Source organism: Plasmodium malariae (genome assembly GCF_900090045.1).
Source record: "Plasmodium malariae genome assembly, chromosome: 5".
In the NCBI taxonomy this organism is placed as follows: domain Eukaryota; phylum Apicomplexa; class Aconoidasida; order Haemosporida; family Plasmodiidae; genus Plasmodium; species Plasmodium malariae.
In genome coordinates this window covers 1,481,299-1,501,452 of record NC_041779.1, presented here as the reverse complement: position 1 = coordinate 1,501,452, position 20,154 = coordinate 1,481,299, and the positions used below count along the sequence as shown (strand labels likewise).

The 20,154-nt window shown below is 26.6% G+C and overlaps 2 protein-coding genes across 2 annotated transcripts; both read right to left on the bottom strand.

Annotated features, from left to right (window-relative positions):
- Window positions 1-992: 992 nt before the first annotated feature.
- Window positions 993-11,489, bottom strand: PMUG01_05037900 (transcription factor with AP2 domain(s), putative; the record flags this gene model as incomplete). The annotated part of the gene is made up of 1 exon (XM_029003596.1): window positions 993-11,489. One exon carries the CDS (start codon window positions 11,487-11,489, stop codon window positions 993-995), a length of 10,497 nt encoding a protein of 3,498 aa, XP_028860526.1.
- Window positions 11,490-17,254: 5,765 nt separating this feature from the next.
- Window positions 17,255-19,078, bottom strand: ACPS (holo-[acyl-carrier-protein] synthase, putative; the record flags this gene model as incomplete). Its single annotated transcript, XM_029003595.1, has 1 exon — window positions 17,255-19,078. One exon carries the CDS (start codon window positions 19,076-19,078, stop codon window positions 17,255-17,257), a length of 1,824 nt encoding a protein of 607 aa, XP_028860525.1.
- Window positions 19,079-20,154: the final 1,076 nt, after the last annotated feature.

Genomic DNA, 20,154 nt, shown 5'->3' with positions numbered 1-20,154 from the left:
AAAAGAAGTGAACTCTGCAAAGGCGGTTAAAACGATACATGTTGGTAATGCGTACACATGTACGTACATGTAATGTAATACAATACGTACATATATATACACGTAAACATATATATATATATATATATATATAATACATATACCATATTCACATTTTACACGTTGCACGCAAAAAACTCTTCAAAAAATTGCCAGCTGAGGCACTGTTGTAAATCCTAAACAATAATAATTGGATAATGGAAACTGTTAAATTATATTTTACACATGTACATATATTTACATATGCATATATACATATATATATATATGTATATATATATATATACGATTAAGGGATAAATCATTTTTCTCTTATTCTTTCGTAATTTTGCTTCTTTGTTTTTTCCTCTTTTATTCCGTTTTTTTCTCTTTTTTTTTTTTTTTTTTTTTTTTTTTTCTTCTTCAAAAATAGAACCGAGGAGAGTACTAAAAAATACATAAAAATATGTGAAGAATATATTTATATACTTTTAAATCGACAAATAATGAAATAATGGGGTTATTTCGTTTTTCAAAATTCCCCTTTTAAAAAAAATAAATAAATAAATAAAATAATTTCGTTTATATTTGTTGTGTGTTCAAACTGATATGAAGGGGTAAGTGTAGCATGGTTTTATTTTCTTATCATCACACAGTACAATTCAGTACAGTTAACTACACACTATTATACTAAAGTTTCATTTTCTTTTTAGCTTAAAAGACTATTCTGGACAATTTTGAACAGGTTCCTAGATTCATAACTTTTGTTTCAGTACACATCCCCCTTTCTCTTCCTTCTTTCTTCATTATGCCTTATGCATATAGTACGCGGCACGTATAATATAACACGTCTCCCACCACCCCCACATATTGCGCTGTAAGGTACATATAAAATAATAATAATAATAATAATACTCTGTTTGCACAATATCACGCACCCCCTTATTCCTCTCCCCAAACCCCTCTCCCCTGGGTCAGGACATCTGTTGCTTGTTGTTGTTCGAATTGTAAAGGTACAACAAGTTAGACAAAATTTCTTCGTTATCCTTTATCATTTTAAAATTCTTCTCATCCTTTTTGTTATAAGGTGAGTTTATTCTTCTCTTACGTGAATTGAGCAAGCCGTTTTCTAAACAGAAATTTCTAAAAGACTCGGCTTCAATTTTTGCTTGTGCTAAACCTAATTTCTTTACACTAAAACCTTTAGTTTTAATAGAATTATTTATTATATATTGCACTCTGTATAATTTTTTTGCATGATCATAATAAATTCCTTTTGGTAACGACTGCTTAATTAAATTGATGTCTATATCACTTGCTGCTGCACCTGCATTATTGTTTTTTTTCTTACCACCATTTTTATTATTATCTACATTTTTTGATTCATTTCCTGATACATTACCATTCGTGATATTTGCACCACTAACATTAATTGCACCGCTTGCATTATTTGTACCTTTTGTTTTAGCCTTTTTGTTTGAATGCCCTGATGGACCTAAGTATCCAAATTCATCCAACAATTTCTTTTCTAAATTGTCCCCATTACTATTATTACCAAACTCGTTATCATTGTAATTGTCATTATAATTATCATTGTACATGTCGTTGTAATTATCATTATAGTTCTCATTATAGTTGTTGTTGTAGTTATCATCGTAATGCTCCTTGAAATTTTCCATATACGAATCGTTAAAATTATCGTTAAAGTTATCATCATAATAAAAATAGTCATTATTATGCATATTGCCATATATCATGTCCCCTTTCTTCTTCTTACGGGTGTTGTAGTCATTCGTTTCCTTTTCTGTACTGTGGGGGTATTTCACACAGTTCGAAGCATCCCCCTCCTTATTATTACTATTGCTGTTGTTACTACTATTACTATTGTTGTTATCATTGTTGTCATTATTATTGTTATCATTGTTATTGTCCTCCTCTTCGTTCATAACAGAGTTTTGTTTCCTACTGAATATGCTCAGATAATTCTGAAAAAATCTGGACGACGAATTATTGCTGTCTCCCTCCTGTAGTTTATTATCATTACCGGTGCTACTATTATTACTATTGTTACTATTACTGCTATTGTTACTGTTATTACTGTTGTTACTATTACTACTATTGTTGTTCTCTCCTGGCTCGAAATTTTCATCTTTGTCCATCATGAAATTATTCTTTCCGTTGCTACTACTATTCACATGATCAGCATCATCATTCATGAGATCATCGTCCATTGGAAAGGCGCTATTACCCACTCCTTTAATGTCAACACTTCTTAACGCCTGCTGTTGCTGTTGCTGTTCTTGTTGCTGCTTTTGCTTTTCCTCCTTTTCATACTGCACCATAATGGACTTCAAATAACTTTCATACTTATCACTTAGAATGCCGTTTTTTCTAGTTCTTCCATTTATATAAGAAGACACTAGTAGGTCATCATTCTCCTCTTCTTTGTATCTATTATGATTATTATTGTTAATTCCGCTGTTTTCATCACCTACAACATATACCTTCTCTTTTGCAAAGTTTAAAAAATTCTGAATATCTTGGTAAAATATCTCGGGGAAATTATTAGTTAATGCATCTTCATCCTTACTACTATGTGTTTTGCTATAAATGCTATTATCATTGGTTCTATTACATGAAGTTGTGTTTTCCTGGTCATTATTCACAATATAATCATCGTGCACATGATGATCTACCCCCTCACCACCTATGTTACTGCTATTATTATAATTATTATCATTACTATTACTATTACTATTACTGCTATTATTATTACTACTACTACTACTATTATTATTATTATTACAATTTGCTTGAAAATCATTATCTCTGCTGCTCCCATTTGCATAATGCATATAAACGGATGGTGAGGAAATTTTATTCACGTTGCCATTTAATAATCTATCGTTACTATTACAATCCTCTACATCTTCTGAATACATACTTCCTCTTCTTTCTTTCCTTCCATCCATGTCCGTTACGTTACCATCCTCTACTAACTGCATACTGTTTCTATGTTTTTCTCCCTTCATTTCGCTTTTCACTTCGCCTTTCATTTCATTTCTAGTAAATAGATCAAGGTCATTAATCCTATCAAACCTTATACTATTATTTTCCCTATTATTATTATTATTATTATTATTGTAATGCGCCAAATTACTAAAATTATCGATATAGGGAAATGTTTCATTTGACTCCCTATTTTGAACCAGGTTATAGGATCCCTCAATAAAGTTCTTACCATTTTCATTGCCCAATGCAATAGCATCTCCTTCGAATGCTACACCTTTGTTTATATCTGCTTCTACCTTTACACCATTCATGTGTGCCTCTGATAATAGCTCTTGCTTCACGTCTGGGTAATTCAACATATGTGTCATGACGCGCTGCTGTTGCAGCTGGTATTGGTGCTGGTCCTGATGAGTGCAGCTGTTGTTATGGTTGAGCTTTTGTCGATCTATTTCTACCCCCTGTACATTAACATGGTTGTTTGCACATGTATTGTCATTACTACTCACTTTCTCGTAACTGTACATGCAGCTCCTAATAACTGTACCACCTAATCCTACTCCTCCACCTACTTCTGCAACTCCACCTCCTGTTTCATCCCTGCTATTATTATTATTATTATTTAGACTCTTCTCATATTCAATGTTAAAATTACTTCTAATACTTTCCAATTTAACTACATTTTCTGGTTTGTCCACCTTATCCTCATTATTTTTCAAATTACATATTACCATATCACCATCTAAGTAGTAGTCCCCTGTCTCTCCTCCTCCAATGTTTCCCTTCTCATACATTCCATCATTTCCATCTCCACTACAACCATCATTATTATTATCATTATTATCAACAGTACCGATGTTACGATTTTCTGTAGTTTGCTTGATTCTCTTCAGTTCATGCGATTCGTCATTCTCTTCACTTAATAGTAATGTTGCTCCTTCCCTATCGAAAATGTCCTTCATGATATCACTGTTCATTTTTTGACTATCAAACAAAAATGGATTGCTGTTACTATTCATATTATTGATTTCGCTTTCTACAATATTCTGACTCTCCTTATTTTTCGTAACAAACTCTTGCAATATAGAAATATCTATTTCGTTGCTTTTATTTTCATGCTTCACTATGTTTGAAGCCGTGTTGTTTCTTGTCGAGTATCTGTTCCCCTGAGAGTTACCACCACCACTGCCATTACTGTTGTTATTATTAATGCTACCACCCCCAACATTATTATTACTATTGTTTTTACCGCTACGGTCGCAGTTTTGATCACTTGAATCTTTGCTTGACTCATCTATAAAACCCTTTGTCGCACTTGTACTGTTTGTTTTTTCCTTTAATCTACTTAAATTTAAAGAACTCGTTTTTAACTCCTTATGTGGTGTACTCGTATTATAATTTGTGTTACTACTACTATTATTGTTCGCACTACTAGCATATTTCTTATTATAAAAGTATGACGAATTAACATATACTGGATTTAACCATTCACTTTTGACTGGTATATTTCCAACATCACATCTGTAAAGAATACACTGTTTTCTAGCTTCTTCTAACGTGTTATAATGTATTAAACTAAATCCTTTCGTTTTAAACTTTCCGTTTTCTTTCCATTGACATCTCCATAATTTCCTAGCAGAATCGAAGTACACACCAGTTGGTAATGGTCCCATAGGTATTAACGAATCGTCATTGTTATTTCCATCTCCTTTACCACCTCCACCACTACTACCATTGTTGTTATTACCACTATTATTGTTATTCGTATTGTTGTTACTGTTGCTTCCATATAAATTATTGTAATTTTTTACATTCGACAGATTATTACTCTTTGCTCTTTTGTTTCCATTTTTTCTCTTCTTAATCAAAGTAATATCATTATCACTAGTATTTTTTTTCTCCTCCTCATCTCCATAATTTTCGTAATATTTACTTCCCCTTCCAAAATTGGTATTCGACACACTTCTTTTCTCTCCAATATTATGAAACTTATCCTTTGCATTTAAAATGTAATCAAAAAACTCACTATTATTATTATTATTAGTTGTAGTAGTTGTACTACTATTAATAATATTGATATTACCATGTTTTATTTCATCTCCTCCTACTCCACAACCCCTTCTTCCCTTTTCAAAACCAAATACTTGATAAGTCGATGTACCAGATGTATCTGAGAACTTGTTTCCTCCTAACACAAGACCACTACCACCTCCATCAACATTCAGGTTGAAGTAATAATCATTATGATTTCTTACACCTACTTCATAATTATTATCAAAATAACTATATTGGTTGTATCCAAACGTTGTGATATTCCTAATCATACCTCCTTCATCTCTATTATTTAAACTTAAAATATTATATTTTTCACTACTGTACCCGTTTTCATATCTTCCTATTTCGCCTACATAATAAGCACCACCACCACCCTTTCTTCTTCTAAAACCCTTTTTAACTTTTTCATAATTAGGAATACTAGAGTACTTTAGGTTGCTACTTTCTTGCAGCATATTCTTTCTGTCCAGCAGGACGTCAGCACCAATATTGCCAATATCGCTAATACCAGCACCGCCAAAAATCAAGTGATCCACGTAAAAATCTTTATCTATTGAGTTAATATGACTCTCCAACTCGTAGTAGTCATCAATTGGAAAAACGCCCTCTTGGTAGTAATCATAGTTATTATAACAGTTATTATTATTACTAGTAATGTTACTATTATCGTTTGCCCTTGAATAATACCTCAAATGGTAGTTCTGCCTTCTATTATCCGCTAAGTGAAAACGCGGCATTATGTACTCACTAAATGTCACATGTTTCAAAAAGGTCTCATTTTGATATTGAAAATTATCATCGGTGTGTAAAAACATAAAGGTATGTGGTTCATGAGGAAACAACGTGTACAAAATTTCTGACTCGTGCATATTTCTTGGAAAAATAGTATTATTTAAAAGAATAAATTTCTTATATATAATATCATGTACCATTGAAATATACTTAATTTTTATCTTATTCTTTTTTTGACTAAAATGATTCATTAAATTATTTTTATATTTTTTTTCTAATAATTTGTTATATAGACAAGAATTATTGCCCTTCTCCTCATTAACCTTATATGATTTACCGTTACTACTGCCTCCGCCACAGTGATTACCGTTATTATTACCATTGCTATTATTGTTAATACTGTTATTAATATTACTGCTGTTATTGTAATCATTACTGTTAATAATATTATTGTTCATATTGATATTAATGTTACCGTTATTGTTGTTATTATTAAATAACTTCGCCACCTTATTTCCACCCTTTTTATTGGATGCCGATCCATTATTTCTTCCTGTTCCATTCATTTTCAAAGAATACCCTCCTTTACTTCTAGTGCTACTGCTACTACCTCCACCACCACAATAACCATCTTGTATTGTTGCATTTTCATATAAGTTGTAAAAGAACCACCAATACGGTTCTATAAGCCCATTTTTGTTCATCAACTTATATAACATTCGTTTTCTCCCTTTATCTCTACTTCTTAAATTAATTCTTGATACACACTCTTCAGAAGAATAGTTTTCCGCTGATTGTGCGTTACTACTACGCAAGTGATACTTATGTTTTGTAGTAAAATGAGAAGCGGCACTAAAATCGCTAGCATTTGAATAATATTCTTTTTTTTGATTATTTATATTAATACCTACTATCTTATTATCCGCAGATGAACTATAATACTTTAAGCAAATAGGTACATCATCGCCTTCTCCATCCGCTGCTACCATTGTTACTCCTTTTGAATTACCAAAATTTTTATTTTTCTTTTGCTTATTTCTTAATGATAAGGATGTATTATCCAAATTGTAACTTACCTTTTTCTTATTCCTTAACTTATTTTGTAAATACCTTTCTTCACTTTCATATTTTTCGTGTTTTATGAACAAATTGTTGTATTTATTAGCATGCGTCTGAACTGTATTATTAACATCACTGTCGGAAGCATGCTTTGTTTTATTATTATCCTCCTGATTATTATCGCTGCTTTTATTTCCTTCATTGTCGTTAATGTCAACATAGTTTATGCGCACATTTCCGTTTTTGTTTTTTCCATAATCTCCACTATCTTCCATCCCATTATTCTGCATATTGCGCATGTTATGCAAATTGTGCAATTTGTTCTGTAGATTATTGTTCAGGTTGTTATAAATACTATAAATTCCACCATGCACGTTGTTGTACACGTTGGTGTAACCTCCTCCAACACCACCATTGGCGTAATACTCATCCGTAGCAACGGTCATATTTATGGGGTTCCACAAGTTCACATTTTTCTCCTCAATCATATTGTTGTCAACACAATTAACAACATTATTATTCTCATGCATATTATTTTCACCTCTAGACGTATATTCATTATTATTCTCATTTAATGATGTATAGTTATTATCTTCACATAAGCTTATGGGTTCTGAAAATTTTTTCATTCGATACATTGCTTTATCAAGATCTAGAGTAATAACTTTCGTGTTCTGAACACCAATATATAAACTAACACGCAATAATACTAATTTAAATAAATTGTAAATACATTTCTCTGTAAATAAACTAGCTTGATAGTATTCATGTAAAACACATAACACATTATCAATTATTTTATTTTCATAATCAACCAAATATTTTAAACAACTTTCCTTGGAATTTCTTTCTAAGGCTAATGAATAATTATATTTTAAATTATTTTTACTTTCCTTTAATTTTGGTTTCCCTTCTGTAATTTTGCACACATAATATTCGTATGCAAAAAGATCAGGTACCCATCTAATACCTATCATATAATTGTTTATACATTTTATATTACTTTGTAGTAAATACTGTATAAATCTTTCTGCTATCTTGTGATTTTTCTTTATATAATTCTCAAATTTTGTAAATTTTATAAATACAAATTTATTTAACTCATATATATAATCAGGAATATCATCTAACATCTCGTCTTCTGGAGAAGCTTCATTCACTATAATTACATCATTTTTAAAAAATTTCTTATTCATATATGTATTTTCAAAACAATCATATATATATGAATTTATATAAACGCTATTACGTATAAAATTTATTATTTTTCTTTTATAATCTAAAGACATCTTTTTTTTCCTTTGTGCATTTGTATCATTGTCACCATCATCTGCATTTGCATTATGCAGATTGCACTGTTTCTCATTATCTTCCGCTTTCCATACAGAACTATAGCCTTCCTTTCCAATTAAGGAAGTATCATTGTTTGTGTTATTTCTACTACTACAGCTGCTTCTATTGCTACTTCTATTGCTAGTTCTGTTACTACTTCTATTGCAACCTCTGTTGCTGCTGCTGTTGCTACTGCTATTGCTATTGCTAGTGTTGTTTCTACTACTATTGTTACTACTGTTGTTACTATTATCGTTACTGATATTATTACTACTATTATTCGCACCCTCTTCACTTTTGTAAAAATTATACTCACCTGTTGCTTCTACATATACATTTTCTCCTTTCATTCCTTGCTTAAGCGCTGCATTATAAAAACTAACATTATAATCGTTATTTTCAAGTTTCGGCATGTCAAGAAAGTTATTGTAATTATTGGTACAACTGTTGTTTTCCTTATAATTATTAACAACATCTTTTGATGTGTATGTATTTTGCGTTTCGTTTTTATTGCTTCTTGGAGTGTCATTCGAAATGTTATCTTCGAAATTATTACTTTTTTCATTACTTTTATAGTTCACAGTATTTAAGGGTAGATTCATAGACATGTCACTGTTTAACGATTCATTGTTAGGAGTATCTGTAGAAGTATTATATTTTTCTCCTTTTATATCATCCTTCACGTTACTATTGCCGTTATTGTTACTGTTACTATTACTATTATTATAATTAACCTGAACATGACCACCAGTGTTTTCACTGTGCCCCCTAACAAACGAATCACCTATGCCATCATGCTCACTTTGCATATTTTCTACGTTTTCGAAAATAAAAATTTTTGATTTCACACACGCACCATATTTTATTTTTATTAAAATAATTAATTTATTTTCTACAGAGTCTTTAAAATTATCAGGAATATAATTTATATCATCTAACTTATGCATAAAATATATTTTTATGTTACTTAAAAATTTTATATATTTTTCAGCATTCGTGTTAAAAACAACATTATCTAAATCTATATTTAAATATTCATATGTATACATATTTTCTTCACACGTAGTTTCTGAGTTACAATTTTCATAACTCAAATTCCTCATGACCACATTTAAAAGGTGGTCAACATAATCTGACTTATTACACTTTTCATTATTATTAAACAATTCCCCATTTTTATTAACAGAGCATGCTAAGCTATTATTGTTACTTTCGTTGTTGCTTCCAACGCTTCTGTCATGGTTACTGTTGTTACTGCTGTTACTGTTATTGTTAATGTTGTCATTGTTGTTTCCACTATTTTTATCAATAATGACATCGTTATATGCAAACTTTCCATTTTTATTACAATTTTTGTTGCTAAAAAGGCTGTTATCGCTATTATCATTGTCATTATTATTATAACTACTACTACGTCCACTGCCATTATTATGGTTATTATTATTATCATCTTCATCAAAATTCTTGGTACTCAGTGTACAATAATTTTCTCTGTTACTACCGCGGTGGATGCTTCCGTTATATTCGGTATTTTTTTTATTATCGATATTATCATGGTTATCATCATTGTTACTATCGTTGTTGTTACCCTCATTGTTGTTACTATCGTTGTTGTTACTATCGTTGTTGTTACCCTCATTGTTGTTACTATCGTTGTTGTTACTATCGTTGTTACTGATATTATTAATCTCATTGTATAAGCCAATGTCGTTGCTATCATCTCTTAACTTTTCCATTTTCCTTTCTCTCTTTTTTAAATATTTCCCTAAAATTTGTACATATTTTTCTGCAATAAATTTTGCTAGATTGAACGAAATGTTCTTATTCACAGGCACCTTTTTTACTACATTTGTTTTTTTGGTTATTTTGTTGTACATTAATACTAAAAAATGCGGGGGAGGACCCTCAAACCGTAAAATGTATGAATATTGCGTGAGGTCTTTATATACCTTACTATTATTATTATTACTATTATTATTATTACTATTATTATTATTACTATTACTATTATTACTATTATTATTATTACTATTATTATTATTACTATTATTATTATTATTACTATTATTATTATTATTATTACTATTATTATTATTATTATTATTATTAATAATATTATTAATATTATTATTACTATTATTATTACTATTATTATTATTATTAATATTATTATTACTATTATTATTACTATTATTATTACTATTATTATTATTAGTAGGAGTACTATTAGTATTACTATCACTAGCATTATTTATAGCATCATTATTTCTAAAGTTATTACTGACGTTACTACTAATGTTATTATAATTAACTGACAGTGGATTGGAATACTTAGAGCAATTATCACTCACATGCGTATCATCGTCATTTATATTTTTATCTGAGAAAAAAAATCGACTACTATAAAAATTTGGCTCAAAAGGAATTTTATATTTTTTAATACTTTTTTTAGTACGCCTATTATTTATAGTTGTAATTTTTATTTTTTTCAAAAATATATTATCACATGAATCATTCCTAAAAAATGGATTATTGAAATTACACTTTTTTGAATTAATAACATTTGGTATTTCATCAGTTACATTATTATCATCGTAGTGTTTATACTCGGTTTCATAATTACAATTCATAAGATTAAGAGATAATCGTTTATAATAATAACTGCTCACTTCATCTTCACTTTTCTTTCCCGATTCCCTTATATCACCAAAATTGTTATGAAAATGATAATTAAATGTATTTAACAATATGTCTTTTCGATCCTTTTCAAAGGACATTTTAAAATCTTCATAAATAAAATCTGATAATTTGGAGTTTCTATTAGTTTTCTTGCTAATATTCCTGTTCAGACTCCTACTTGTGTTTGATTTCGTAATCGCGTATGCATTCTCGTTTGCATTCGCGCTTGTGTTCTCATGTGCATAATACCCGTTTACATTTGTGTTAATGTTGATATTAGGGTTTATACCTACATTTATATTCATGTTCATATTACAATTCACATTGGTGTTCATATTTATGCACATGTTAGTGCTCATGTTCTTGTCAACATTAGCACAATTTTCAATGTTTATATTTAATTCATCAAATGATTTTGCATATACATGGTTGTTATTATCATTTGTACTCACATTATTTGCCCCTTCTGCGTTAATATTATTTATTCCACTTTTATAAAATTGTATTGCATTTTGATCTTTTGAATTTTCTATATTTATTTCATTTTTCGTATTCTGTATGTGTACGCAAGGTAACATACTGCATTTAAGACTACAACTAGTCATTTTTTTTTTAAGGGAATCAATTATTTTTTAATTGATAATGTTTTTATTTTTAATAATATCATGTTATTACTTCAATATTTTTTTCTTCTACACTTTATTACAATAACCAAATTATATATTTTTTATCCATTAAAAAATATACTCAATATATTGAGAAAAATTAATTTAAAATAAAAAAAAAAAAAAAAAAAATGCGACGTTAAATCTTTTCAAAAATAAAATATGCAATATTTGAAATTATTGTTTAACATTTTAATATTTCTAGTTTGACATTTTAAAAAGAAATAAATAAGATTAACAGAATAAGTCTAATTAAGTTGTAAACAAAAGTAGGCACAAAAATAAGTACACATATACGTTAGCATATATACATATATATGTATACGTCCATACATATGAATATATATATTATGTATAACCCGTGTAACAGGTCTATGTACTTAATGTAAATATTGAAGTAATAATAAACAGAACTACATTAATTATTATATATATATATTGAAAAAAACGTCAGTATGTTAAAAAAAATATTTAAAACCTTTGTAAAATATAAATCTCAAAAAAGAAAATAATAATAAAATAAAATAAATAGAGCATAATGTTTCATAATTTTTTTCTAATAAATAAATGCAAAAATAAAGTTTTTAAAATATGTTTACATAAACCTGATGCAATTAATAATGAGGATTCAAGAGTACACAAACATCGGTAATGACACAACAAATATTATTAAAGAATTAATACTATAAAGAACATGTGAAGAATGGAAAAAAGCGTGTTTATATATATGTATATATTATACATATATATTATATGTGTGCACATGAGTATACATATGTATATGTAAATATTGTGGTAAAGCAGCTTAAGGGCGTATTCAAATATATATGATTTAATACAATTTAATACGGAAATTGAACAAACAGGCAAAAATGTATTGTGGTTGTTAATTTGAATTTGTATATAACTAAATAAACTATCTTTTACTCACTATTTTTTTAACAATAAACGCTTATATATAGTGTATTATGTTAATTATAATATATATATATATCACATAATCTTTTTTAAAAACAAAATTTTCATAAAACGCAAGATGTATGTTTGTATACATAAAATATTTGTCAGTATATATAAATTTGTGTAAAAAAGTATGAAAGCTTAAAAATACAAACACGTTCAAAAAGCTAATATATAAATATATATATCGTGTATGTAAATTTTTAGCTAAATAAAAAAAAAAAAAAAAAAAAAGGAAGCAAAAACGAAGAAAACATATATGGATGGTGAAATATATTTTCCTGATTTGTTAAGAATAAAAAATAAAATAAGCAAAAAACGTGAAAATAAAAAGCTATATATATGTGCAATGTTATATATATGTGTGTAATTATATACATGTAACAGTGAAGGTAACCAAGTTAAAAAGTTAAGAAAAAAAAAAAAAAAAAAAAATTTTTTTTAATTAACAAAAATTTACAAAATTAACAAAAAAACTTAAATGTTTAAAAATTAAAACCTTCTTTTTTAGTTTAGTATTTTATATTTCTCTCTCTATATACATATATATATTGCCAAAATTGTTTTAGTTTAATTAAAAAAAATTGTACATTATGCATTCTGTCCTTATGTAGAGACGTCCGTTTTCATTAAGTATGTAGTCAAAAATTGTTCTATGTATTTTCAATGCTTTTGTTACAAAAAAAAAAAAAAAATAAATAGATATATGAATAAAATGAAATTAACTGAAACGTAGTAATATATATATATATAAATAAAACAGTGGACATATGAAATGATGAATAAAAAAGGAAATGGAAAAAGCAAAAGTATAAATGTGGAAAAAAAAATTCATACAAAACAAAACGAATAATTACATAAAACATATACACTTCTATGAACATATATATGTATGCATTTGCATTTCTTTTATATTTATATGTTTTCGCTTATATGTGTATGGGTAAATAAACATAGATGTATACAGCATATAAAAATGTATGTGTGAAATGGTGTGTAAATAAATATATATAGTGCTATAAATAATTAAATAAAAAAATTAATAAAAAAATATATATATATATATATATATATGTGTGTGTACGTAAAAAACGTATCTTTATAAAAGAATAACGTATTTTATTTACATTTAAAAGGATGTAAATAAATGAATACGAAATAAATAAAATAATACATGTATCATATATAAATATATTTTCATGTTTCTTCATATTTTACATGCTTCAAAAAAAAAAAAAAAAAAAAAAATTGAAATTTAAACACACTTTGAAGTCTTATACAGTTTCTTATTAAACACAAATTTCTTGTAAAACTTACAATTTTTAATTACATAAAAAGAAATTCACTGGTAGTACTAATTATTAGAGAAACACAAACTTATAAAAACCCAATATTCTCAAAAAACAAATTTTATATATACAGGAATGAAATATATAATTTATATAAACAGTTACAGTTTTATCACTCATATATATAAATATATATATATATATATAATACATGTACATATATGTATATAATTTTTGAAAAACTCTACGAACAACATGAACACCAACATTCAACAATGAATATAAAATGACGTTCATAAAAAAAATATGATGCTCAAAGAATAATATGACAGCATAAAATAATAAATGTATATGTATAGAGTATATGTTTATTTGATATATATTTTGATAATTGCTTAAAAAATAAAATTCATATTCAAGTAAATGGAAAATATTAAAAGCAAAATTAATTTATAATAATTATATCAAATGTTACGTAAATTTTTTATTTCATAATGTTCAAATTTACATTTATATACGTATGTGTAAGTATATATGTAAAAGTATATGTATTTACATAAATATATATATATATATAAACATGAAAATATGTATGTGTTTAAAACGCTTTTTAATTAAATTTACGAATTAAAAAATTGAAATAAAATTCTTTAATTTAATATAAACACGAACAAACATTTACGCATATATGTATGTTCAGTTCAAACATAAACGTATTTTATAAAATTCCTTTTAAAAATTTACAAGTGTGTACAAAATTGTTTATATTACATGCAGGTGTTTATAAAGCTTACTATATATATACAAGAATATTAATTTCTCTGTTTTATAAAAATAGCATTCAACACTTTTTATTTTTTTATTTATTAATATACACATATATATATGTATATGAAATAAATATGTACAAGAATAAAAAAGTGCTTAAATGAATTAATTTATAAAGATTATAATTAGGTACTTAAAAAAGGTGTGAACTTTGGTACAGCATGTTACTTTAAAAAATTTTACCAGTAACACATGGTGTATAAAATTAAAATATATACAGCATATATATACATATATAATAGTACATATATAAATAAATATAATATAAAAGTACATGATGTAAGCCTCATATACGTTCATTTCATTTATAAATTTATATAATCATTTTTCACGAATATTTAATATAAAAAAAATTATAAAAAACAATGAAACATTTTTGCAATTTATTTTATATAATTTTTAACATATACACATAAATAAAAAAATGTAGAAGAGAGGATGTTGTGTAAAAAAATTAATTCGTGGAAAAAATATAATATTAAGGTACATAAAAAAGTTTAATGTATATAAATAAAATATGAAAGGCAAAAAGAAATTAGCTATCAAAATTTTATTTATGAAAAAGATGTACATTAATTATATATATATAACATATATATTATATATATACTTTTATGTAATCCTGTATAGTACTATATAAATATATACGTTATTATGTATATTAAATTTATACTATATAAAATATATAAATATTTAAGCCCCTTTAGGGTTTATATATATATAAATACAAATTTATTAATCTTTTTTCAAGAACTAGTTAAAATTATAATTCTTAAAAAAAGATAAATATAACTTGCAACTTTTTCTTATTCATTTTATTTTTTAAAGTGAAACATTAAGCAAAAAAAAAATTGTAATGTATCTTAGGGTAAAAATTATTTTTTTTTCACTATAGAAACAGATGAAAAATATTTAATTATAGGCTTCTTAAATTTTTTTTTTTTTTTTATATATATATTATATAACATAAACCTTGTTTTATTAATGTTGCCATTTATTCACTTTTTAACCTTTTTTTTTTTCTTTTTTGTTACCAATTATTTAATTCACGTGTTAACCTTTTTTTTTTTTTTTTTAATTTTAATAAAATTGCTAAATTAGAATTTTTTTTTTTTTTCACGCATATAAAATAGTTCTTTATTATTTTATTCCAATCCTCCTCTCTTTTTCTTTCTTAATTTTTCTGTTCTTCCTTTGCTTTTTTTTTAATTAACATTTAAAATTTTTTCCTTTTTGTATAACACATTTTATGCTTTTTACCTTTTATTTTTATTTTTGGTTAAGTGTTGCCCTTTCTTTGATTACATAAATGCATAGTTTATAATATATATAATATTACATATATATTTGTACCCCAAAATATTACTTTACCTCCATTTAATATTTATATGCGGTTTTTTTGCCTTAAATTGTTAATATGCATTTAAATTAAAAAAAAAAAAAAAATGCACATCACTTTATTTGATTAATTTTCTCTCCTTTTTTTCATTTATATTACTAGATAATTTTTTTTTTTTTTTTTTAATTTTTTTTTTTTTAACATTTTTAAGGCTCTCTTTCAGTTTCCCATGATTTTAATTTTTTCTTTTTTGAAACATGTAGAAAAAAAAAATTTATTCAAATAGATATATACAAATATATATACTTAAATATTTAAACATTAGCACATGTAATATTTTATGCGTATGACGATGGCATTAAAAAAATCTTAGATTTTGTTTCACGAAAAAAAAAGCATATATATAATAGCTGTGGTTTGTATAAAATATTTCTATACAAGCTTGACAATACCTGTTATATATAATATATATATATATATATATATATATATTTATATATAAATTCATTACAAGTAACAATTATATACGATTATCACATATATAATGCATAATATTATTTAAATTTATGCTATATATATATACAGTAAAACGTTACCAATACTTACTGTAATAGAATAGATTAGCCCTATAACATGGAACAGCTATTAAACAAAAATAAAAATTATTGCCAACGCATGTTTATAGGGAAAAAATTACATAATTTTTGCCTCAAAGAAAAAAGTTTTATTATTAACTTTTCAATGTTTTGCGTTATTATATTGCTGCATATATTTTATTTTTTAAGAAAAAAAGAAAAAAAAAGGACATTTTTATTTTTGTAAGAAACATTAAAAAATAACAACTTCTTACCATTTTTGTGATTCATCTAAAAGGAAGAAATGGTTATATTCTGAAAAATGTGAAATGTTATATATATATATATACATATGCATATGTACAGTCATACAAATGTATATTAAACCCAAATATGTAAAAGTAGAACAAGCATAAAAAAGTGTAGCAGCTACACAAGAGCTATATATAACAGTAAGCATAAAAAAGGAAAAATAGGTATTCGTTATGAACTCTAAATATATAACGTAATTTACAAAAGGTTTGGTTAATATATGGACGTACCTGTATATGTTAGTTTTTATTTCTTTTTGCATTTTTTTTTTTTTTTTTGTTATTTTTTTGCCTTTATTTTGTTATTTTTTGCCTTTTTTTGCCATTTCTTAATATTTTTTGCCTTTTTTTGCCATTTCTTAATATTTTTTGCCTTATTTTTGCTCTACCTTGCATTGCCAGTTTATACATTAGAGCCTACAGCTAGTGCTTGTGCATGGATAAGGTATGTGCAAAAATTGCAAGTAGTTACATGCGATTTGGTATGATTATGATCAGTACATGTTATTTTTTCATCACTTATTGATAAAAAAATTTTTACGATACCCATTTCATTAGCTATTTTCCTTGCCTTGTCATATAAATATACGTGTGGTTTTCCATATTTGTCATTTTTTATTTCTATGTCATTCATACTTAAACCGTATTTAGATATTGAACTTAAGCCTCTTCCAATAGACTTAAGTATGGCTTCTTTTGCAGCGAACTTTTTGCTTACATAAATTGCTAATTTCTCCATACCATCTTTAATCCGCATATTTTTTTCTTCCCAATTTTCTTTCCCCTTTTCTTCCATCTTTTCTCCCCCTTTTTCTTCCCGTTTTTTTTTCTGTTCTTTTCCCTCTTCTATCGCAAACTCCTTAAGCTCTAGAGAATTTAGTACCTTCTTCAAAAAGTAGTTTTTATTTTTTTTTTTTAAAATTTTGTAAATTCTGTTAACACTTAAAATATCAGTACCAATACCAACAATGTGATGTGAGTAAAAGGTTTGGGAGTAATGATGATATTTTAAATATTTTTCAATGATTTGCTCCTCCATGTCCATAAATTCGTTATATTCTTTAAAACTGTTTACATGATCTTTGTTCATTAAATGTATTAACGCATGCAAAACGTAGAAGGGAAGCCTTTCATTGACACAAAAGATTCTCTGGAAAAGTTTGTTAACACCTCGACCATTTTCTTCCTCGTCAGTGTCATAATAATTCTTATTCTCACTTTCATTGTTGCGTTCACCATCATTGCTTAGATGATCGCTGCTTCCACCAACACTGCTTCCCTCATTGCTGTTATAACTATTGACCTCTTCCGTAGTGCTACTTTGAGCACAACTTGCGCTGCTCTCTGCCTCTTTTCCGTTAATTACTTTTCTCTCATAATTTATTTTAGACATGACACATTCTCTATTTATATATTCAGGACACAGATAAATATCTCCTGCGTTAAAATATGTTCTGTCTGTAATACCACTGTTCACTAATTCATAATTTAAATCATTCTCATTTTCATTATTTTTAACATAATGCAAAAGAGATATAACATCCGTTGGCTTGTTTTTATTTCTGTGCATTTTATTAATACTTTTCATTTCCTTTAAAGTAACAAAAGTGATATTTAATTGGAAATTTTTGAATTTTAAAATGTCTAGAAGTTTCCTTACTTCTTTTTCAAAACTTGCTAGGTCTATTGGAATGTCTATCTGATTATTACTGATTTCTAAGAGTAAATTTTGGTCATAATTATTTCTGTACATAATATTATCATTTAAGGATTTATTTATTATGTTACTATTTATTATCCTATTATATATACTGTCAGTGTTTTCGTTTACCATAAATATTTTAGATAAAATGTGTACGTAATTTACATTTTTACAACTCTTCCTTTTTATTTTTGTAGGTTCCTTTATTGCATATTTGTTCCGCTCAAAAATTTTCCGATGAACAAATAAATTGTCAACATAACATATATCCTTCACACTTTTTATTTTTCTCATTATACTATTTACTCTTCTTGGTTTTATACAAACAATCTCACTCAGCGAAAAGGTACGACCTCTTGTATCACTCATATTAATATGGTTCGTTTTTATTATAGCTAAAGAATAAGCAACTAGTATACTAGGTAATATCTCATCTTTTTCAAATGAGAGAAAATAGAAAAACAACAATTTTATTATTTTCAAACGTGTATTACTTAATTTAAGAGATGATAAAAATCTAAGCATTATAACGTAGTAGCGTTCTTACAATGGTGAAATGTCTACCCTGGTGCACATCCGCACATATGCCTGCGTATGCGAAAGAGAAAGCGAAAGAATACATATAGATATTTACAAATGTATATCTATATATAAACATGTATTATGTATATATATATGCATACAACAAAAGCATACAAACAACTGTACCATGCGAACATTCACACGCATCACGCGATAGTGCCTTCTTTCTCTTTGAACATACAACTTATTTGGATTGCTAAACGGTCTCTGATTCTACGTTTCGTGTTCCTGTACCTATTCACGTATATACACATATGTATATATCGCGTTATGCATAAAAACGTAAAGATTCATTTAATATGTTCCTTCACCTTATATAACATGCAATTTAACAGCTTATTTTTTTTTTACCCTTTTAAGCCTTTCATTTTTTATACTTCGATTCTCGTAAATCTTTACTCTTTCCTTTTTCTTCTTTGTTTTTATTTTGCTCATATATATCTCCTATGTTTTTTTTTTTTTTTTTTTTTTTTAAATTCCTATATTAAACTCACCTCGCATTAACATCGCTCTCTCCATTTTTCTATATCTTTCTCTCTTCTCATTTTTTTTTTTTTTTTTCTTTTTTGCTTAAAAAATAATACGCTGCGCGAAAACATACTTTTTCGAAAAAGTCAAATCCATTTTTACTTTGCAGAGTATCATGCCACATCATTTCGCCCTTTTCTTAGACTAGAATACTCCGATTATTGTATACTGAATAAGTAAATACTACACTACAAGTATATATGCATGCATGTATAAACATGCGCATATATAATTACAATGTAACATGTAGTAATATATTTTAGAAGCATATTATCATTTTTCATTTGTTGCATTAATATTTTTCCCTTTTAGAATTTGTGTTTCTCCTTTTTTCGAAAAATTATCTGTTCCCTTTTGTAATCATGGTGCACAAAAATGCGTCATAGGTGAGTCGCAAGCGTTTATATATATTTCAACATACTTACGCGCACACACATATATATATATGTACCCGCATATATATACATACGTACCCACATATATATACATGT